Genomic DNA, 24,119 nt, shown 5'->3' on the forward strand with positions numbered 1-24,119 from the left:
TAGCACCATTTATTGAAGAAACAATTCCTTCCCCAATAAATGGTATTGACATCTATATTAGTTCATTTTCACACTGCTATAAAGAGATGCCTGAGACTGCATCTTTTTATAAAGGAAAGAGCTTTAATTGACCCAGTTCTACATGGCTAGGGAGGCCTCAGAAAACGTATACTCATGGCAGAAGGCAAAGAAGAAGCAAGTATCTTCGTCACAAGGCAGCAGGAGAGAGAGAACACACAGGAAAAACTGACATTTATAAAACCATCAGATCTCATGAGAATTCACTCACTATCATGAGAACAGCACGGGGTGAACCGCCCCCATAATCCAGTCGCTTCCCTCCCTCAACATGTGGGGATTATAGGGCCCTCTCTCCCTGGACACATGGCGATTGCAATTTGAGATGAGATTTGGGTGGGGCACAGAGGCAAACCATACCCACATCTTTACTGAAAGTCAGTTGACCATAGATATTTATTTCTGTACTCTCAGTCCATGTGTTTTTTGATGCTTTCAGGTTTTCAGTTATCATTGTTAGAAATGGCCACACCCCTTTTGTCTGCCCTTCTCCCAGACTGTCTGTCCCTCTTGGCCATTAAGAAACATTGCTTTAAATTACCTCCATCAAAATAAATGTCCCATTTGTTAATTTATAATTTTATATTTCTAAACACGAAGTGTTTATACAAAAGAATGATGTATGTTCTGAATATGACCTCTTTCCAAACATGAGAACCATGTGTTGAAAAATCTGTTAAGTTCAGACATTGAACATTATAGTCTGTCATTTTTAAATTTATTTCTTAATTTCATGCCTGCCCCCCAATATATTGATATTTTTGTTTTCCCTTTATTTAAAAAGATCCCATCCTCGTGTGTTTTACTCCTACTAACAGTAGCCTGTCACCCAGAGACTGCTGTTATGGCAGCAGGTCGCAGCATAAACTGGTGCAGAACCACAGCAGTGACCAGTTTTTTTGGCAACAAGCTCTCCACATCAAGACACCCTTTCTGGTGCAGCTCTCCTAACTGATTCAAACAGCCTTCTGCAGAAAACATGACGGGTGGGATAGGGTCACAAAGCAGGATCCAAGATTGGAATGGTATTAAATGAATGTAAGGAAAGGAAAGTAAAAAATGTGAGGAGAAAAGACAGTAAGGATTCTCACGTTGCAAGTAAAAGATGAGTTGTAATTGAAGTAACATGTATCAAAAGCTGGGTGTTTAGGTAATAAACCATTTGATCTAATCAGTACCTGGCTTATATGGAACTAGACCCCTGTGGTTCTTTCCCCGGCCTTCCAACACAGCCTTGTTACTGTCCCTTCCCCTTTCACCTTCATATTAAATAGGAATTTGTTAGGTCTCAACTCGCGGCCTTCTGATCTTCTCTCTGTGCTCTTTCTTAATTATGTTAATTTGCTGAGGAGAACACATTACCTAAATGCAGCTCCTCTTGTCCAAATGTGTATTCGCTGAGATACATGGTACTTATTTCAAAGACTTTCCCTATTCAACTGAAGTAACAGCAATGGCAATAATTGCAGTTTGTACACATGACATTCCAGAAGAGGCCACCCTGACCACCGGTCTTTTACATGATCCCACAGCAGCCCAGTGTGGAGGCACCCAGAACTGTATCTCTGAGGTCACTGCACTTCCTGCCGCTGCCCTGGCAGTGCTATAGTGACAGGGACAAGTGTGAATACACTGTGTTGGCATGGAGTCAGCACTTTGATTTTGCATTGTCATTATAAAGACATTCATAATCTAATGCTGATGCTGAATCACATTTGAGGAATACATGTGCAGGGCAAACTTTTTTATGGCTTTTTTTCTGGTTTTTTTTTTGTTTTTTTTTTTTTTTCTTGTATTTACCTTACAAGGTTAAAAAAAAATCAGGCCTAAAATAGAGAATTTTCAAAATTGAAACTTTCTAATTCTTTTTTATTGGAGCTTTTTTTTTTTAATTTTGTGCTGATTGGACAGTGTTTAAAAAATATTTTTACCTATTATTGTAATGGTAGCAGGCAGCACTACCCAGTGTAACTAAGTCTGAGTGAATTTTACATTCCAGTTGGAGAACAACTCCAAAATGTGCCCTAGAAATGTTTACTTACAAGACACATTGCAAATGCTTTATCTGTTTTTTTCTCTTACGTGTAGATACTTATTTTAATAAATTTGGCAATACTAAATGTATTTTCATTTCCTTTCCTAATACAGGGCATCACATTTGATGAATTCAGGTCATTTTTCCAGTTTTTAAACAACCTAGAAGATTTTGCAATAGCCTTGAATATGTATAACTTTGCAAGTCGTTCTATAGGGCAAGGTAAGTAATCATTTACAAAAATTAAAAGCAAGAAGTAATACTATGTTGTTTCTATAGATTTTGTCAACCAATTAATTAAATATGACATATCACCCATCAACTTGTGTGAAAGTCCGGTATATACTTTCAATGACAAGTCAGTTCTGGTACTTGTCAGAAAACAGCCATGAGGAAGAAACCTCTTGGCCACTGGGTGACCTTGAGGGACTTGCGTCTACCTTTGGAAGAACCAGCTGGTCATGCCCTGTTCTCACAGGATGGTATTTATTTTACTAATTTAATGCCTGCCGACTCAGAAACTGGAATTTTCTCAGCAGAGGAACCTCTCAGCCATGGACTTACATTACCCAACTAACCTGTAAAACTGAGTATCAGTTTTGTGTAATTTTCAAAGAAATACAGTGGTCATAGAATTCAGAATGCTGGTGTCCGCAGAGCCAGCTGTCTTTGGCTGTAGGTGGACTAAGAAGCCAAGCCCTTTTCCTAGGATCCTGTGGCCATGATCACCTTCCCTCCCCTCATGGCCATGTCCTTTTTAAAACATCCTGCCATATGGGGACTTTGTTTGTCTTTAAGGTGATTTTACCTGTCTCTCCCATAATCTAATGTATGTTAATGCACAAGCTTAAACCCCAGAGGACAGTCTTTTTTTTATTATGTTTTAGAGAGAAGCCAAACTGTAGTCCCTAAGTGCTGATGATAATTATCTCTTTCCCAAAACCATAGATACTGATTTCATTATGTGGCCTTATTCATTTATTCATTGAATAAGAGAAACGTGAAAAATTTTATATTTTACCCTTTCTGTAGTTTGGATGTTCAAATAACACATATGCTCAACCCATTTTAGTGTTTTAAAGCCAAAACCTTTGGGAACTCTGCCTCTATAGACTAACCTTTACTGCTGTGATAAACCTAATCAACCTGTGAAGAAACAAATCAGTATCTGGTTACTGGGTTCAGAATAGAAAAGATGTTTGTTTTTTAGAACCGGGAAATGAAATAATTGATGGTGTCGCCTGTCTTGCAAGCGCTAGAAATACATCCATCTCTTTTTGCCACCACAAGTATCTTTATTCAGGTTATTACTTTTTAAAAGGAATATTGCAGTAGCCACCAAAGTGACAATCCTGCTACTAATTACTTTCCTCTTTGATGTTTCCTACACACCTGACAGAATAATCTTCCTTAAAAAATTAACTTTTCTATGACACATCTGCAATGGAAAACTCTTAAGTTTTCCGATTGCCTATTGAAGAACGTTCTGGTTCCCTGCCTCAAAGTGCCTGTGCAGAGCTTCTCCGTATCCTAGATGTCCCCGGCTCCACCCAGACCAGCCTCCCTGTTTTCTGAAAGTGCTTTATGCCCTTCCACCTCCCCGCATGCCTTGGTTCATTCATGTTATCTCATCTGCCATTTCTGTCATCCCTATAAACTGAAATTGTCCTTTTGTGTTCAGCTCAAAGACAAAATCACAGCCTTTTCTTAACCACTGCCTTTCTCTCCCTTCTCCCTGCTCCACGCTACACACAGAAGCGATCACTCATCTCCAGATTCTCATAGCATTTAATTGGTACTTTTTGTGTGGCCCCGTGTAATGATTATTTGGGCAAGGGTCTCATTTCCCTTCTGAACCATAAGTTTCTTGAAAACCTATTCGTCTTACTAACTTCTAAAGTATCTGTCACTGAGAGTAGGTGCTCATTAAACATTCATTGAATATGAATGCATTATTAACCTAAGATACAGCTGATGCTTGGCTCTTTTCATTTAAACCACAAAAATTTTTATTACCTGAAAGACAGCATGATTAATGGAAAGCCATGTTGCCTAAGATTATGATTCACATTTAGAAAACAACTTCTTTTACAGCCTTTCTAGTAATTAACACATACTGTAAAAATAATAAGTCTATTCTTTTTCTATGTGACATTTATCTAGATGAATTTAAACGTGCCGTCTATGTAGCTACTGGACTCAAACTTTCACCACATTTAGTGAACACCGTCTTCAAGATTTTTGATGTTGACAAAGATGATCAATTAAGTTACAAAGAATTTATTGGAATTATGAAAGACAGACTCCATAGAGGATTCCGGGTAAACCTATACGTTTTAAACCTATTGATATCCTTTTTAAAGTCTGAGGGAAATAAATCCATCTTAGGTGAAAAATAATTCGTCTTAATTTCTTAAGGATATAAACATGAATGCTTTATTTGAAAAGAAAAAAACGTAGGTCTTACTTCCCTTAAAAAACAATTTGAGGTGATAAAAGAGAATTCTTTTCTAAAAATACGAAATCAGTTTGACCTTATAATAATTTACTTTCATATTCAATCTAATGTCTTCATCCTAGTTTTTGGAAGAAAAATGTTACCAAATATTTTCAAAAAATTTAGTCTGCATATTAGCTTTTTGGACTTGGTACTATACAACTAAATATCATTATTTGTCATTTTGTTTTATTTTTATTTTATTTTATTTATTCTTTTAGAGACAGGGTCTCACTCTGCCACCCAAGCTGGAGTGCAGTGGCATGATCATAGCTCACTGCAGCCTTGAGCTCCTGGGCTTAAGTGAGCTTCCTGCCTCAGCCTCCCAAGTAGCTGGGACTATAGGTGCATGCCACCATGCCTGGCTAATTTATAATTTATTTTAGTAGCAACGAGGTCACTCTGTTGCCCAGCCTGGTGTTGAACTCCTGGGCTCAAGCAAAACTCCTGCCTCGACCTCCCAAAGTGCTAAGATTACAGGAATGAACCACCGCACCTGGCCACTATTTCTTATTTTAGATGAGACAGATTACCTCTAGGTAGCTTGACACTCTTATGTTACTGCATAATCAGTACTTTTTAATATGAAAAATAAGTTAAACATTTTTTGTCTATTGAAATCTTACAGTAAAAACTAATTACCAGAAATTCAGTGATTTTTTTCCCCAAGAAACACGTTTTAAAGCTAGAAATATAGTATGAATCAGTAAATGTGTACACATGTAACATATTATGGATGTGCCCTAAATAGAAAAAGAGAAAAAATGTTCTATTAAAATTAAGAACTAGAATATTCAATCTTCCCTCTTTCTAAAATATCCCTAAGTTTTATACTTATTTTTTTTTTTTTTCTTGAGACAAAGTCTTGCTCTGTTGCCCGGGCTGGAGCGCAGTGGCGTGATCTTGGCTCACTGCAAGCTCTGCCTCCCAGGTTCAAGTGATTCCCTTGCCTCAGCCTCCTGAGTGGCTGGGACTACAGGTGTGCATCACCGCACCCGGGTAATATTTTAATAGAGACAGGGTTTTGCCATTTTGGCCAGGCTGGTCTCAAACTCCTGACCTCAAGTAATCCTTTCCCTTTGGCCTCCCAAGTGCTGGGATTACAGGCATGAGCCACCACACCTGGCCAGTATTATACATTTTAAAAGAGAAAAAGTTATATATCTAAAACCTCAAGATTCATCTTAGACAGTGTTTTTACAGATTTTTAATGACTTTTAAGTCCAAGCTACTTGAGTAAAGATGCTGTGTACTTAACTGCCACCTGGTGGTTAGTTGTTAACATTTTCGATGGTGCCAGAAGTACTTGAAACAACATACATTGAAATCATTTATTTTGCCTCAAAAATTTTAGAGTAGCAAAGTCAAATTAAATATAAAGTACGCTAGAAATGTTTGACACTGGCTCTCTTAAGTGTTACATTTTTATTTTTATTTATTACATATCTGTGGCCTTTATCATTTTATTTACATTTGCACTTTTTTTAATTTTTATTTTTAATCTACAAATAGTAGCATATAAATATGTATTTATGGGGTAAATGTGATATTTTGATTATATATAGTGGAATGATTATATCAAACTTATTAATAAATCCATCAGCTCACATACTTATTTTGTTCTGAGGACATTTTAAATGTACTTTTTAAAAACAGTTTTGAAATGTGAAGTACATGATTACTAACTATTGTCACCTTACTGTACGATAGATCTCAAAAACATATTCCTCCTGTCTAACTGGAACTTTGAATCCTTTGGTCAACTTCTCCCCTTTCCTCCCCAATCCCCCAACCCTTTAGCCTCTGGTAACTAACATTCTACTCTCCACTTCCATGAGTTTGACTTTTTAGATTCCACATATAAGTGAAATCATGCTGCATTTGTCTTTCTGTACATTTGCACACTTTGTCTTCTATTCTACAGGGTTATAAAACAGTCCAGAAGTATCCCACTTTCAAATCCTGCCTGAAGAAAGAACTTCATAGCAGATAAGTATGTTAGCTTCTATTTGTCTAAATTTGTTCAGTAACAGTAGGGATCATAATTTATTTTTCTGTTATAACATTTAGAAAGTAGCTGAAAGAAATACAATTATCTAATTTATTTTTAATTTTTAAGTGATTAGAGTATCTTGATGGAAAAATTTTACGTTAAACCTGAAGTTCTGTATGTGAGCAGACACAATGTAATAAATCCAAATTGGACTTGTATAATATAGGATAATTAGCACCCAAAGAATATTTGCGACTGTTTTATAGGATCATGATTCTGAGCATCCACAAAAAATAACAGCTTTTTTTTTTAGTTATTTTAGTTGTCTGGCATTATATTAAGTATTCTTCCACAGGTGGTATCTCATTTAATTCTCACAGATATCCCATTTAACAGCAGAGAAAAATCAATGTTTAACAAGTAACTCGCATAGGATAACTTGCTAGTCAATGGAAAACCAGAATTTAAGCTTCATTCTATCCTATTCATTTATTATTTCCTATTTATTATATCTTATTATTCTTTACCACATTTTATGTATTATTTATGACCCAAAGAAATGCATCAAACTTGTTTCCAATCTCCAAGTGAGGGTTTTTTTTTTTCTTTTTTCTTTCAAAAGTCAACTGTAGCTATAAAATTTTGGTCAGTTGTGGGTTTTTATTAGTTAGATTTCTGCAATGGAGATTTTGCTGTTTGTTTTAAAATGTTTGCAAGTATATTCATGTATATGTTTCTTGCTGTTTTTCTCAAGCTTGAAGCATAGATAGATAGATAGATAGATAGATAGATAGATAGATAGATAGATAGAGGTGCTTCCCGAAGAGGTTCTTCAGCACATCAATGCATACTTAAAAAGGAAAAAAAAAAAAAAAGAGTTGCTTAGTCAAGTTTAAGAAATATAATAAAAATGGTTAAATAAGTTTCTTTCCCCACAGAGTTTATTAGATTGTAATATGCTACTATTCATTTTGTCTTGCCAAAAGGAAATGGCAGTATTCGGCATTTTGCAAATTAGGTGTGGGATCTGTTGTTTTATGGAGCCCATTTTGGGAAATACTCATCTAAAATGTTTAGAGGCAAGCAGGCTTACTTATTTGTCTAGGGTGGTAACCCTTGTAGCTGAGTTAACAAAAGAAGTCAGGTCTTCCTAATCTGCATTTTAAGGAATTTTAAACTGCCTTATAAATTCTTAAACTAAACGTTTAAAAAAAAGGAGGACCATTGACCATTGACTGCTATGTCCACACGGGTAGTGCCCCCGACCGACTTGTAGTAGTATCACACTGGCTTCACCGATTCTAAGTAATAGTGCATAGAGCCATACCTGGAAGTGGCTGCCTTTTTCTAAGCCTAAGACTGAGGATTGCACAAATTACTAAACAAAACACTCAGCTTTTAAGTCTTTGTGTCTTATACTTTATGTAGGGTGTTTCTGTTGAGTTCCTTACTGTTTCATATTATTATAAGAATATTTGATTAACACTATCACCTCAGAATTATGTCTTAAATAAATATTGCTTTTGTGTTACTATTTTTTTAATTAGATACTCCTAAAACAAAGTTTAAAGGATTACTATCGGTGTGACAAATAGCAAGAAGCAAAATTTTCAGAGTGGAAGCAGGTCTGAGGTCAGAAGAAGTAGAGGATGAAGGAAAAGGTGAATGCTATGAAATTGATATTTTTTCTGGAACTGAATTCTTAAATATAAAACAGATAAAATGCATCTTGTTACTACAAATGTTATATATATAAAATCAAGCCGAGTTTTTGCCTTGATTTGCTGAACTCTGCACTTTTTCATTCCCTTCAGAAGTACATAAATACTTCCGGTGACTACATATGAATGTATTTTCAATATTTATTTATTAATTTATTCATTAGAAGTTTGCCTCGTTTCAAAATAATTTATGACTCATGGAATGTTGATCGCCTAAAAATGAACATTGCATTTTCTCTGATTTTGGACTGTGAACTTATTTTTGGAGATGAATATTGCTTGAGATTTATAAGACCCTTAGAATTATTATTAAATTCCTGTTATTTTCCCAGTTTTTAATTACACTGAGATAATTTTGAAAACAAATAGAAATTAAGCTACTATATAAAACGATTGTTTACATGTACTTTTAACTTTTAAAAGTACTTAATTAACATATGTTGTTTGACTTGTATAAAGTTTTTAAAAATTTTTGTTCATTTGCCAAAGTCAACAGAATGTCTGTTATTCTTTTATGTATACAGTAAAGCAATTTAAAGTGTAGAATTTTTTTCCCCAAAAAAGTCATGTGTTGATAGTAGAAGCAGTGGTAGTTGTTGTAACAGTAATCATTGTCATTGTCATTATCTTCTTAAACATGAAGCTGCTCCTAATTGTAGGTGGTACACATTAATAACACTAGTGAAAATAATGTCTTACACTCTGTAACTTATTGCATATTGTTAATATATGTCTAGCATCAAATGAGTATTGTAAAAGACTAATATAAAATGGTTTATAAGACTGATGTATATATTAAGTAGAAGCTAATATTTTGTTTCTTGCAAAAGGACCACATGCAAAAGTGATGCTAAACAGCCAGTAATAGTAATTTAAATATAATTATTATTTCAAAAGAATATGTCTTAAAAGGGAAAATAAAAACTTTCTGTTGAATCACAACAAAATTAGATTTGTACATAGAGAAACAATTTGATAATACTTAATAGACATCTGTTCAATTAAAAATGCTTAGTTTATACAAGAATACTACACAAAAATAGAACAACTAATCTAAATTAATATATTTACATATCACATATGGAAGATAAGTTCATTTATCTTCCTTTCTAAGACATATTTAATGTAGGTTACATACACTCCCAACTATTACTTTGCTTTTGCATATGAAAATAGAAAACACCGACTTTGTTTTTATAAGTTATTAAATGTGAAATTGATCTGCATCAGCTTATTTGTAAAAGTAATGTTATTTCCAAGAAAATGTTACTCTTAGCACTGATTTTGTATTTAGACTTTTTACATTCTTTATCCAATATTACTTATGACAGTAGCTTTAAAATATATTATTCATAAGTTCAAGGATCCCATATAGTATAATAATTTAATTTCACTTTCTTTGACAGTTGATTTAATTGACTAAATGAAAATGCCTGCCAACTAATATAACATACCTCAGGTCTATTGTACCTTACACTGAATGTTCTCAGTATGATTTGGTACCTAAAGTAATTGAAAAAGATGCAGTTTCCTTTAATCCTTGACTATAAGTTAGAGTATGTTGCATACATGGCAAATCCTGCAAATATAGATTAAAAATTAAATTAGCCCATTGAAATCCTTTATAATTCTGTCATTCTCCCAAGGAAGAATACCACTGTACATATGCAATCTTTATTTTATTCTTTATTGCTTATCAGAGTGAGTGGATGAAAACATTTGTAGGGCTGCAACATAAATTAAAATGTGAATAAATAAATATCCTGATAAAATAGAAAAGAAAGTGGTAAATTACAGTGATTTCCTTCATGTTTTCACTCTTGAACTTTATCACCTTTAAGATGAGAGATAAAAATATCTCACTGAATTGTTGCTTATATCAATTTAAAATTTGCTAATGGTTTGGAAATAATGTACCAACTACATGTATGCTGTTATTGTCAGTGTTTCGTTCTATAGACTGTTCTTTGGAAAAATTTAGTTATACATAAAATTCACATTAAACTTTTTACAGAAAGCATACATGATAAAAAGTTTATGGTACTTCTCAGAATCATTTCATAATAATAAAGTTATTTAGCTTAAGTTCCAACTTACTGTTCTTATTATAAATTGCAAAGCAACCTGTCTTACGTTCTTATATTATCTTAAAATAAATATTCCTGCCCTTGAATCAAGAAACGTTGTACTTGGCTTTTATATGTATCTGTGGACTAATAATGACTTTCTGAAAATGTAACCTTCAAACTTTGGAAATCTTTATGGGTTACTAAACCTCTTTAGATTTTATTCCCTCTTCTGTGGCAACATATGCCAATGACATTTATCTCATCAACACCTTTATAGGTAAGTAAATCACAAAGCTATAAAGCCTCTCAAAGTATATTGCAGGAATTCCTAAATTATAGAACTATGGTCATTGGTACTGGAAAGCTTTTCAGAAAGTTTACATGTGACTTAATGGAATATTAATTTTGTAAGTATCATCTTACTAAGATAACACCTAGAAATGTTTCAGAATACAGTAGTTATTATCCTACTACTTATAGTCATACAGTAAATTAACACTTTTTAAAATATAGTGCTTTTACTTCCAAAAGATATAAAAATATTAATTCCATAATATTCAGAAAGTATAATACAAATTCTAAGTGATAAGAAATCACTGTGGTTTGTCAAAAAATTGGTAGCATTTTTACTTTCTTAGTAGTTCATAAAATAATAGTACACCTTGCAATGTTGTCTTAGATTCTGTGAAATACTTTATTTGTAATTCTCTATATAGCATAATCAGTATTTTTGGCACACATCTTAAAAATGGAGGAATATACCTATAATTGTGACTGTATGCACAGAGAAAGTTTTCTGGGAAAGACAAATTTTGTCCAACACTGTGAAGGAAGAGCAAGAGGTGTGCTTATGAAAAATAGAAAAGATAAGAGAATGGAGAGGGATCTGAATGAGGATAGATTTTTTTTTTTAATGGACTGAGTAGACAGTTTTTGGAAAAATAAATGTAAAGAAATGCAAGTTAAAATGACAACATATCCTTTCACCTTGCAGATGGAAAGAATAGTTTTATAATGTATACTCTTGAGTGTCGGGGGCAATTTAGAACTCTCGAATGTTTCTGGTGAGCTGTAAGTTTGGGTGCAACATCTTTGGAGGGCAATAGAGAAATATCTCAAAATTTTACTTGTGGGACTATCATATCCCAAAACATGGGTTAGTAAATTTGCATGTCAATAAATATATTCATTCAATGAAATACTATATAACTATTAAAATAATAACTGAAAAAAGTAGGAGATCCATTTATGTTTATATGACATGATCTGTAAAATATTTTAATGGGAGCACAGTAAGGTATGAAAGAATGTGTACTGTACTACTAGTTTGTGTTTAGAATACACTTTGATTGCATAGAACTATATTTTAGTTTTATTAAAGTTATATGTATATATTTTTAAAAGACAACTCTAAATAGTCTTTAAAAAAAAAAACACCATCCGTCTTTTGTGCTTCTCAGAGGCACTCTGAAATCTTTTGGCAGTTTCTTTTGGTGTCTGCCTTCATATTTCAAGATAATATGTTTATATCAACATTTTTTTTGATTGGTCTTATTTTTAGCCTATTAACTATTGACTTCCTACAATGGAAGATAAGGATTTGTCTCCCTTACTCAAGTCCCCCTCCAAGACACACAGACATGTTTCCCCTCCACTATCTTTTCAGTATAGAGTATAACTCGAGTTAATTATTATGTCATCTTCAGTTACTATATTTGCTTCCTTATACATCTTCTTACTTTCCCTAGAGTTAATAATTTTCTCCTCTTCAGTTTGCCTAATATTTTGTCTACCTTTTACTTAGTTATAATTAACTTCTCCCAGACTGGTCACCAGAACTATACATGCATGGTTAATATATTTGAATATATAAGGTAATAGGTAAGGTTTTATTATGTTAGAAATGCCTGCTAGAGCTTTCCATCCTACTGTCCCATCTAGAATGGTTGTCCTCTAGGCCTGGCCCAGAGCTGTTATTTTAGGATCTCCCCTCTCTCTCTCTTCAAGATTGTATTTAACCCTCTCTATTGCCTAGGTCATCCTGTTTCTTACCTTTTATTTTTCGGAGTGGAACATAAGCCTCCATATTTCCTGAGAAAGGTTGCACAGTAAATTTTGAGATCTATTATGCTGAAAATGCCTTTATTGTACGCTCCTACTTGGGTGACGGCTCGTCCAGGGATAGAAATAGAGAATGGTACACCTTTTCCCTCAGAATTGGGAAAGCATTGCCCCACTGTCTTCCAGCTTCCAGTTTGTTCCCAAGAAATCAGATGCTATTCTGATCCATTTCCTTTTTTTCTTCTTTCTAGGAGTTAGTAGAATCTTCCCTTTGTCCCTACTATTCCAAAATTTCAAATTAAGGTACCTCGATAAAGGTATTTTGTTTGATGTCTGTGCTGAGCACTCAATAGTCTTTTCAACCTAAAAACTCATGGCACTCAATTCTGGAAAGAAATTGTAATTATTTATTTCAGAACTTCCTCCCCTCTTGTTTTCTCTGCTCAGTTTTCCTGGTATTTCTATTATTCAGATATTGAATCTCCTGTACTCAGCCTGTCATCTTTTTTTTCCGCTGTTCATGTCTTTGTCTTTTTATTGTACTTTTTAAAGATTTCCTCTTAATCTTCCATCTGTTTTCTTGAGGTTTTTTTATTTCATCATATTCTTTTTTCCTGAGTTTTCCTTTTTTATTTTCTCCCATTCTTGTTTCATCTATTATCTTTTAATCTCTCTGATTATTTTGGTTTATTTAAAGTTTCCTTGTACTCCCTTCATTGCCTTATTTGTTTTTTTCACATTTGCATTTTGGGTTTCTCTTATTAGAGATACTTCTCAAATATCAGGCAATCCTTTGCTATGTGTTCATATTTACAAAGAAATTGGAAACTTTGTGACTGAGATGAACTTTTTGACTGATGGATTTTATTCTTTGCTATTTTAGCTGGGGCATTCCATATGAGGACTTTTGACTATCAGTATATATAGGTCTTTTCTTTTTGACTGACCAGATTTCTCCTGCCTGGTAGTTTAAAGGTTGGCTGCTATTTTGTTCAAAGTTGAGAGTGAAAAAGAAATCTGTAATCCCCTTTCTTATGTTACCCCCAACTTCCACTCCTCTCTTCTTCTTGTGCATACAGTGGCTCTCTGATGGCCATGCACGGTGGCTCATACCTGTAATCCCAGTACTTTGGGAGGCTGAGGTGGGTGGATCATGAGGTCAGGAGTTCGAGACCAGCCTGGCCAAGATGGTGAAACCCCATCTCTACTGAAAATACAAAAATTAGCTGGGTGTGGTGGTGCACACCTGTAGTCTCAGCTACTTGGGAGGCTGAGGTGGGAGAATAACTTGAACCTGGGAGGTAGAGGTTGCAGTGAGCCAAGATTACACCACTGCACTTAGCCTGGGTAACAGAGCAAGACTCTGTCTCAAACAACAACAACAACAACAACAATAAAAAACACCTCTCTGGTTTGAACACTGAAGGGTTTTCTGCTGATGTGTTTAGGAGGGGGGATCCAGGGGGAATGTGTTTCAGGCAGGGAGGAGTCTGGAATCTAAATGCTTTCTAAACAGTTTCAATCAGTCCTTCTTATAGTACCACCTTCAGAGGCACCTGAATCCTTCACTTAAGACTTTGAGGAACTCTGCAGGGTGAGTCTGCCACTTTCAAGGTGTCTCCCTATTGCAGGCATTTAAGTTCTCTATGGTCTATGAGTTTATTACCGTATGTTTCTGCAATTTAAAAATTTTGGCTCTGTACTCTCTTCTAGTTTTCTTGTCCTTGAGAAAGAAAACTATACTTTAAAAAAAAATCCTTTTCTGTCCTTATAGTATGGTTTCAAGAGGGAGTGAGGAAAAATGGGCATCCAAAACAACGTATTTAACTCTATAGTTAGACATAGATATATCTGGAAGTACCCACAAGGAACTTAAGAATGGTTATCTTTGAAGATGGGGGCATGGTTATATTTAATGAGCTGTTATTGAACTATCAGAGTGTTTTTAGTATGGGTATGTTTACTTTTTAAGAAAAGCACTTTTTTTTTAATTTTATTTTTTGAGACGGAGTCTCGCTCCGTTGCCCAGGCTGGAGTGCAGTGGCGCAATCTCGGCTCACTGCAAGCTCCGCCTCCCGGGTTCACGCCATTCTCCTGCCTCAGCCTCCTAATTTTTTGTATTTTTAGTAGAGACGGGGTTTCACCGTGTTAGCCAGGACGGTCTCGATCTCCTGACCTCATGATCCGCCCGTCTCGACCTCCCAAAGTGCTGGGATTACAGGCGTAAGCCACCGCGCCCAGCAAGAAAAGCACATGTTTAAAACTTAGGATCTCAGTCTGGTAAAAGTGGGAATAAATTCTGAAGGCCATGTATTGGGTGAATTTATTCACCAAATCTAGAGTTAGACGACTACTTGAAGTGGGAAGAAATGGTTTGAAGAAAGAATAAAAGTATTATGGTGATTGTAAATTTGTGGAACTACCACACAGTTTAAGTTTGGATGGTAGGACTGGAGAAGGAATTAATTGATCAGGGAACATCAGGGGGAATCAGTTACGGGGTTAAAAAAGGTCAAGATGGCAGCCAGACTCTCTGACACAGTATATTCTGGTCACATTTACCATCAGAGACAGCTGAGCTTGATTATTAATCTCATTCAGTTTGGCATTTCCTATATGCATATTTTTTAGGAATGAAGCAATTAGCTTAAAGGTAAGCACATTAGTCTGCTAGCAGATTTTAAACTGAGGTAAAATGAGAGTTTAGGACAGAATAAAAGACAGTAAAGATATTTTGAGTGTATGCCCTGTCATGCTTTTGCAAGCTCTAGGTGCTATAAGAGTTAAATGTTTAAGCTGAAAAATCTATAAAAAGCACCCTGAAAATCTATACTTTTTTGTGACATTGCTGTTTGGTGCTAAGAGGTTCTCAAGAAAGTGAGTATCTTATGTACCATTTGTGCTGTAATATTTAATTACAGTGAGTGTACAGAAGATTAGCTGTCACAAAGATTCTTTTGAAATCAGATTGCACATCAAAACTGCATTGTGCCCTGCTAAGTAGGCAAATTTAAGAAAGAGGGGAAGGTGATGTCAAGACGTATTGCAAAATGAACAAATAAAGAAATAGGATTTGCTTGGTGTTCAGCCTATTAAAGCATAGCCAAATGTCAGCCTTCATTTGTCAACTTAAATATGTTTTTCTAAAATTTACAAAGATTCAGTCTATGGAAAGTATCCTTCACTGTTTGGACTAAAAAGTAAATTAAGTAAAAGGAAATACTAAATAGGTTATGCTAATAATTCAGTTTCTCACAGTGGTAAATTGCCACATAAAGATGTATGTTAGTAATTCAGATAGAGATAGGCGTTGCCTTTTATTTTTGTTATTTGACTGCTTAGCAAATTAACACATGTGTTTTTGCTTCCAGATATGTGAGGTGTTAAAAGCTTAGGTTAATTTCTGCTCCACAATAGCTAAACCCCAAGTACAACATACACTGAACCATTTCTAGTGTCCAGTGATTTCTTCCCTTCAAAAACAAAAATCAAAAAGGAGGGAAAAATAATTTTTTAAAAAAATCTAAGAGCTGAGTCCCAAGTAGCCAGGAGTGGAAACTATCAGTTTAGAGCCTGAATTGGACTTGCTAGCAGTCACCAAGATCCAGACCATATAAGGGGAGTCTCCTCAGCTAGAGCAACAGAGCTCACAGGTGGTTGGAACTGGAATGGTTGGGAGCCTGCGGGCTTTATAGAGAGGAGAGACTGCCCTCAAGTGAGAATTCTCTACTGACAGTATGTGAGCATATTGAGCTTCGAAACAGCAGTGAGGGAGAGGACCTGAATGGGATCCCCTCTTCCGAGTTGAAACTTTTAAGAGAATCCCAAAAGTTCCTGAGATTAGTGTACACACACACACACACACACACACACACACACACACACCCCAGACTGAAACAGAAGAAGCTATCCCAAGAGTCTTAGATGATAATCAAGCATAAACTTTTAAAGAAGTCTACCAAATCCAGATAAAGCCATCCACTATGAGTGAAAATTAACAGCCAACAATAAATTTAGACTGCAAAGAATGCAGATGTTGGAACTGAATACAACATACAGAAAAGCTATGTGTGAAATTAACTTTGAAATTTCAAAAATGGTTATACAAAATGAGAAAACTGTAGGTATTAAACAGATATGAGATAGAATTTCTAGAAATAAGCAGTTGCTGAAATCAAAACCTCCATTGGAGAGCCATGACTATCAGACTTATCCTACCATAAACAACTACGACATTGTACAGTAAATAATTCAGGGCCTTGATCCTTGAAAGAAGGGAAAACTATGTGGTGGACCTCTACATTCACTGGCTTTCTTCCTGGGAGGGCTTTCCAAACGACAGCAGAAGTAAGTGGAGCCCAGACAGAAAAGAGTTGCATGCGATGGCAGAAATGGGACCAGAGTTAAGAATAGCTCAGGTAGCCGAAATGTATGGGACAGAGTACTAGGGAAGGGGAGCTGTGCAGAAAAGAAGCACCAAAAATCTGCATAGGGGTACTCTTAAGTCTGACTGAATGCTGAGCTGTACATAAGCAAGGCAAGACTTCTTGGGGCACGGCAGAAAACAGCCACTGGAGGTCACATACTGCTGGGAGCCATCAGAGTTCAAATCAGCCAGCATGCGAAGGTCTAACTCAACAACCCAAGCATGCGGTAAAGGTCACAGGTTAGGGGTAAGGCTACTGTACCTCTAAAGTAAAGACAACTCTTGACCTATCCTAAAATTGAGCCTTGACAGGATCAAGCTATCCTGTCAGTACTACAGCTACCTGCCAGAACAAAACTCAGTACTTGTACAGGAAGACAGCAAATTCCTGTTGTCAACAGTGTAGTATCCACAACATCCACTATAGAGTAAGCCAGTATTATATAGGCTAAGCAGGAAAATGTGACCCTTAACCAGGGGAGAAAGTCATTCATAGAAACAGGCCCAGAGGAGACCCACATATTTGAATTAGCAGATAAAAACTTTAACAACGATTATAAACATGTTCAAGGGTTTTTAAGTAAAAATAATAGCATAATAGGAAAGGAGACAGTAATTACAGAAAAATGAAAACTATAAAAACCAAATGAGAATTTTAGAATTGAAAAATACAATACTTGAAATAAAAATTCATTCTATGAACCTAATAGAAGATTGGAGACAGAAGAAATGATCAGTAAACTTAGAGGCAGGGAAATACAAGCTATCCAAACTGATGCACAAAGAGGAAAAACTACCAAGGAAAAGAAAATAATTGCGCCTCAGTGAACTATGGAACCATACAAAACAGACTGCGTAAATGTAACTGGAGACCAACGAGAGGGGAAGAGGATGGGAGAGTAAAAGAAAAATTGAAAAAGTACTCACCAAAATTCTTCCCAAATTTGAAGAAATGTATAAGTCAGAGTTTCAAGAAGTTTAACCACAAACACACTCACACCTGTTCATATCCTAGTTAAATGGCTAGAAAGCAAAAAAAAAACTAAAATTTTTTTTCAGAGACGAAAGATATATACAAGGGTAATGATGTTTATTCCTCAGTAACAATGGAGAACAGAAGATAATTATATAACATCTTTAAAGAGTGGAAAGAAAAAAGTGTCAAACTAGAATAGTATATTCAGTAAAACAGCCTTTTAAAATAATGGTTATATAAAGATATTCCAATAAATATTGTCAGAGAGAATGTAACCAGCGGCCCTGCACACAAGAAAAGTTAAAAGAACTTCTTTAGGCAGTTGGGGAATGAAACTAGCCAGAGATTTTGATGTATACAAAATAATAAAGTTCACCACATAAATGATAAATGTTTAGTAAAATATACAGTGTTTTCCCTTACATGTATAAAAAGGCAATTGAGACCAGGCGTGGTGGCTCACACCTGTAATCCCAGCACTTTGGGGGACCGAGGTGGTGGATCACCTGAGGTCAGGAATTCAAAACCAGCCTGGACAACATGGTGAAACCCCATCTCTACAAAAGTACAAAAATTAGCCAGGCGTGGTGGTACGTGCCTCTAATCCCAGCTACTCAGGAGGCCAAGGCACAAGAATCACCTCACTGAGGTGGAGGTTGCAGTGAGCCGAGATCTCACCATTGCACTGCAGCCTGAGAGCAAGACTCTGTCTCCAAAAAAAAAAAAAAAAAAAAGCAATTGACTCTGTAAAATGAAAATAATGCATTGCTAAGTTTATCATTAAAGTATTTGATAATATCGCAAAGGACAGAAAGGGGTAAGTAGTAGTATACTATTGTAAGATTTTATGTGCAGTAGCATAGTATTCAGTTAATATAGATTGTGACCCATAGAACCATAAGTGAGTTAAAATGCAATAATTTTTTAAAATGGCTAATCCATAAGGCAGAAAAGTGGGAAACAAAAAAATGGGTACAACAAATAGAATAAAATAGCAAAGTGATTACATAAATTCAACCAAATTAATAATTATGTTAAATGTAAGTTCACTAAACATTCCAACTAAAACTTAGATGTTACCAATTTTTAATGAAGATTATCTGCTGTCTAGAAAATATGTATTTTATATATAAAGACATGGATAGAGTACATGTAAAATGATAGAGAAAAAAGATGCCATGTAAACAGTAATAAACTGGAGTGGCTGTATTAACATCAGACAAAATGATGTCAAGGCAAGGAGTATAACCAGATGTAGTAGTTGGGGTCCAGTTACGAGACAAAAACCACCATTTAAACAGGGAAATTTTAATGTAAGAAATGACTGGAATAATGGCAAACTGACTAGTGAAAGTTAAGATAATTTTAACAAATATAAGATACCGGGAGCAACCATTATGGCTAAGATGGAGATAGAGTTCCCAATATAGAGCTTTCCCCCAACTAGGGCTGAAGTCCAGATGTCTTTGGAAAGGGCACACGTTTGATTCACTGGATAGTGGAGAAGTCACTAAGGTGCCTCGTAAGTGGGAGCATAACTGCGAGTTGCTAGAAGTTTCTGGGGTGCCAGGGAAGCCATCCACAGAAAGTGGAGTCTTAAATCATTAGAGTGAACTCACTGAGTGTCAGCGGGAGCGAGTGGTAGCTGGGGACTGCTGGAACCGAAATCTGGAGAAGCAGCCCTCTCTAAGAGCCCAGCATATTTGCAGGATGGCTCTGGGATTCTAGGGCTGAAAAGATGTGAGGAGCAGCGACTTGGTTTGGTGTGCAGGCCCATGCTATCTGGGAAATCCCAGATACCCTATCCCTATGTCCAGCAGCACACGTGAGAAAGTTGCAGCCTGCAGCATGGGAGAAAGCACACGGAATTAGCATGCAGGGGAGGGCGGAGTGTACCCTACAAGAGCCCAGAGAGTGAGCCATACCAGAACCAGGAAAGGAAAATCCCTTCCTCCTCCAGCATCCCTCCAGAACCCTCTACTGAAAAGGTTTAACACTAGCCTGGCTAGCAAAGGAGAAGTATTTACAAACTCTATCTTCATTTATTACAAAGTAGGCCAAAATATGGTGAATTTGGAGCTAAAAGGAAATAAATCAGACAGCATAGTCTGCCCCTATGAGTGCTCACGGTCCATATATACCTTCTATACACAATTGAATGTCATACAATAATAACTCCACGTTTCACCTAACAGGATACTCATCATCTTCAAAATGAGGAGATGCAACAATCATTGCATACTGTGCTGTGGCTATATTAATTGCCCTTCAGAATCATCACAGTTCCACTGGATAGCGTGTTGCCCAAAGACTAATTGTGAACTTAACCTCTAGCAACTTGCATATAAAATTTTTTTTAATAAAAAGGAGCAAAAAGAGGAAAATGTGAGCATATATACTTAAGTACATACATATGAAAAGCAAAAAGGAAATACGCAAAATGACTACAGCCCTTTTTGCTGCAGTTGGTCACAAGGTCATAATTGTTACCTATGGCTTCCTTCTTCTACTATTGATTGATTTCGTCCACCTTCAGCCAGAGCGTGGTAGAGTAATTCAAATTCTCATTCCTGAAAGTTCCAAGTCCTCAATTATCCTGCCTTTTATTTTGGTTGCTGTACTTTTCTACTACACTTTTCTGTTGCATGTGGAGTACTAATATACACCCCAAACTGTGTCCTGGGTTACAGACATAGTCTTCCTTGCTCCTAATGTATAAAGGCAACCCAGTTTCCTCTTGGCAGTAGGGATCAATCACTCCACCTAGCAGAGCAATCCACCTTTCTGCCTGTTGATTCAGTAGCATGAAGAGTCCAAAATAGCCAAATGGAAATCTTTCTCCAATTCAGTGGAATCATTGTGTCTCATGGTGGAGCCATGTTCCCTTTAAGAACTCAGATCTCTGAAATGACAGAGCTCAAAGATGCCAGAAGAAGAAGGAAATATTCTGCAAGTGTGTTATTAGGTGTTGCTATGATTTGAATGTTGGTGACCTCCCAAAATTTATATGTTGAAATGTAATCACAAATGTGATAGTATTAAGAAGTGGGCCTTTAGGGAGTGATTAAGTCATGAGAGTGGAGCCCTCATGAATGAGATTAGTGCCTTGGTAAAAGAAGTACAAGGGAACTGTTCACCCCCTCCTCCAGGGAAAGAGCCACAAGAAGATGCCATATTGGAAGCAGAAAGCAAGCCCTTGGCAGACAGTGAATCTGCTTGATCTGGGACTTCCCAGTCTCTAAAACTGTGAGAAATAAGTTTCTGTTGTTTATGAATTACCCAGTACAAGGTATTTTGTTATAGCAGCAGAAACAGACTAAGACAAATATAATAGAGGAGCCATTCTTACATCCTACTTTTGATTCCTGAACCCATGTATTCCGGTTATGATGGGGAAAGTGCACTATCTAGTTGTTTGTTTGTTTTTAATTGGAGGATTAGTCCAATCAAACTGCTCCACTATTAACAGAAACTAGAAATAAACCCCTTTGGTATTGACATTTTTTGCTTACCATTAAGATTTTTGTTATTTATGGATTATCTATTTCTGTCTTTTGCCATATATATTTTTTAAATCTATTCACTCTTTTTGTATATCAAATATATAGATCATTTGGCTGTCCTATAAGTTGCATGTATTCTTCCAATGTATTATTTCAGTTTTATTTATATATATATATATCTCTCTCTCTCTAAGGTTTTCATTTTTATGTATTTGGATGTGATCTTTTTAGTTCCCATTTCCTTACTGCTTTTAAGCTTAGAAATACCTCTTCCAATTTAATAAATATTCTGTCATATATTTTATTGTTTGTATTTTCTTTGCATATAACTAAAACAAATCCACCTAGGACTAATTTTGTTACATGGTAAAAAATGAGGACCTAGTTTGTTTGACCCACAAATATCTAACCAACCTATCCAGCACTATTTACGGAATAATTCTTCCTTTTTGCCACCTAATATCATGCAAATTATATTTTAAATATTTAAAAAGATTTTTACATACCTAAATCTATTTCAACATACTCCTTGTGGGGGGATGTAAATAAATAAACTATTCTCTTCATTTGGACTATCTGGCTGTTCTTGTAACCATTGTTTTAATTACTTTATAATATGTTAGACTATTTTGTAAGACTAGTGTGCCTGCGTCTTCAATAGCCACACTTAAATTCCTCTTCTTTATAATTTTTAAAAACCATTCGTATTGGCTTATCCTTTCAGATGAATATTAGAATTGTTTTATCTTCTCCAAATGGGATTTGTATTTAATCACTTTAAAATTATAAATTAATTTGGACTGATTGACAATTGTATTATGGTTCTCCAGAGAAACAGAACCAATGGGATGTACATAAAGAGATTTATTATAAGAAATCGGCACATGTGATTACGGAGGCTGACAAATCCCAGGATCTGCAGGGGGAGGTGGCAAGCTGGAGACTCAGGTGAGCAGACTTTATCTTTCCTGTTTCAATCCTAAAGCCTGAGAACCAGGAGAGCCCATGGTGTAGTTCTAGTCCAAAGGCTGGCAGGCTTAAGATCCAGCAAGAGCTCATGTTTCAGCGTGAAAGCAGTTGGGCAGAAGGAATTCTCTTAGAAGAAAGTCAGCCTCTTTGTTTGTTTGAGACGGAGCCTCCCTCTCTCTCTCTTGCCCAGGCTGCAGTACAGTGGCACAATCTCAGCTCACTGCAAGCTCCGCCTCCTGGGTTCACGCCATTCTCCTGCCTCAGCCTCCCGAGTAGCTGGGACTACAGGCGCCTGCCACCACCCCCGGCTAATTTTTTGTATTTTTTAGTAGAGACGGGGTTTCACTGTGTTTAACCAGGATGGTCTCAATCTCCTGACCTCATGATCCGCCCGCCTCTGCCTCCCAAAGTGCTGGGATTACAGGCATGAGCCACTGCGCCCGGCCGAAAGTCAGCCTTTTTGTTCTCTTCAGACTTTCAAATGATTGGATGTGGCCCATCCACATTAGGGAGAGCAGTCTGCTTTAGTCTACCAATTTAAATGTTAAACTCCTCCAAAAACACCCTCACAGACATACCCAGAATAATGTTTGACCAAATAAATATCTGGGCACAAAATGGCCCAGTCAGGTTGACACATAACGTTAACCATCACAACACCTTTATACTATACCATTTCATTCAGTGGTAATTAATTGAGTTTAGTTATATATTCTTCTTGCAAGCCAAGATTTATGGGTTTCATTATCCAAGTCATGCCTGCTTCTTACAATTATGGTCTTTCCTAGAATATGCATACCTATTGTTGCTTTTAAGAATGGACAGTTGGCTGGGCGCGGTCGCTCATGCCTGTAATCCCAGAACTTTGAAAGGCCAAGGCGGGTGGATCACAAGGTCAGGAGTTTGAGACCAGCCTGGCCAAGATGGTGAAACCCCATCTCTACTAAAAATACAAAAATTAGCCAGGTGTGATGGAGGGCATGTGTAGTCCCGCTACTTGGGAGGCTGAGGCAGGAGAATTGCTTGAACCTGGGAGGTGGAAGTTGTAGTGAGCCAAGATTGTGCCACTGCACTCCAACCTGGGCAACAGAGCAAGACACTGTCTCAAAAAAAAGAATGGACATTTTTCTCACTAGATTTTCTGTCTTATTTTTGTTGGTATACAGAGAAGCAGCTGATTTTATTTGTTCAACACTTAACTCGTGGTAGTTCTGAAAGTTTTTCAGTGGATTCTCAGGTTTTCTGGTGGGCAGTCATATTACATGCAAACTAGGGCAAATGTGTCTTTTCCCTATCTACATTATTGCTTCTATTTCTATTTCCTGTATTATTGCATTGATCATAGCTTCCAGAAGAGTGTAAAATACTAATAGAGGTAGCAGAAATCTTTTGAATTCCCGTTTTAATAGGATGACCCCTATAATCCTTCAAATTAACATTTTGCTGTTGATCGGAAGAAAGTATCCTTTATTTCCTGGATTTGGAAGATAAAGGAATGAGTGTTTAATCATCTAAAGTGCCTTTCAGCACTCAGTGATAAATTGATTATATCATTTTTCCAATTTGATCTCCAGATGTAATATATCTTTTTATAGGCTTGCTATATTAAATTATTCTACATTATTGTAATAAACTCAAATAGATCATTCTTTTCATTTTCTGGTCTTGGACAAGTTGACTTCTCTATGTTAGCTTCTTCATCTATGAAGTAGAGCTAAAAATTGTACTCACTGCATGTTACAGGACATCTGAGATAACTCACATAAAGTAAATTCATATAAAATGCCAAGC

The 24,119-nt window shown here is 36.1% G+C and overlaps 2 protein-coding genes across 8 annotated transcripts in view; both read left to right on the forward strand.

Moving 5' to 3' along the window:
- MICU3 (mitochondrial calcium uptake family member 3) overlaps positions 1 to 10,505 on the forward strand; it is a 93,977-nt gene extending 83,472 nt beyond the window's left edge. For all 7 annotated transcript variants that reach the window (XR_012417096.1, XM_005562653.4, XM_005562656.4 and 4 more), the window contains 4 exons: positions 2,227 to 2,335; positions 4,277 to 4,434; positions 6,535 to 6,603; positions 8,151 to 10,505. Coding sequence is in view for 6 of the 7 variants with exons in the window: in XM_005562653.4 (XP_005562710.2) it covers positions 2,227 to 2,335; positions 4,277 to 4,434; positions 6,535 to 6,603 (336 nt within the window). In the remaining variant the exon portion in view is untranslated. The remainder of the gene's footprint in view (positions 1 to 2,226; positions 2,336 to 4,276; positions 4,435 to 6,534; positions 6,604 to 8,150) is intronic.
- An 11,263-nt stretch (positions 10,506 to 21,768) lies between these two features.
- ZDHHC2 (zDHHC palmitoyltransferase 2) overlaps positions 21,769 to 24,119 on the forward strand; it is a 93,375-nt gene continuing 91,024 nt past the window's right edge. Inside the window, exon 1 of the mRNA XM_015454474.4 lies at positions 21,769 to 22,307. The gene's annotated coding sequence lies outside the window, so the exon portion shown is untranslated. The remainder of the gene's footprint in view (positions 22,308 to 24,119) is intronic.

The sequence above is a fragment of the Macaca fascicularis genome, chromosome 8, assembly GCF_037993035.2.
Source record: "Macaca fascicularis isolate 582-1 chromosome 8, T2T-MFA8v1.1".
In the NCBI taxonomy this organism is placed as follows: Eukaryota; Metazoa; Chordata; class Mammalia; order Primates; family Cercopithecidae; genus Macaca; species Macaca fascicularis.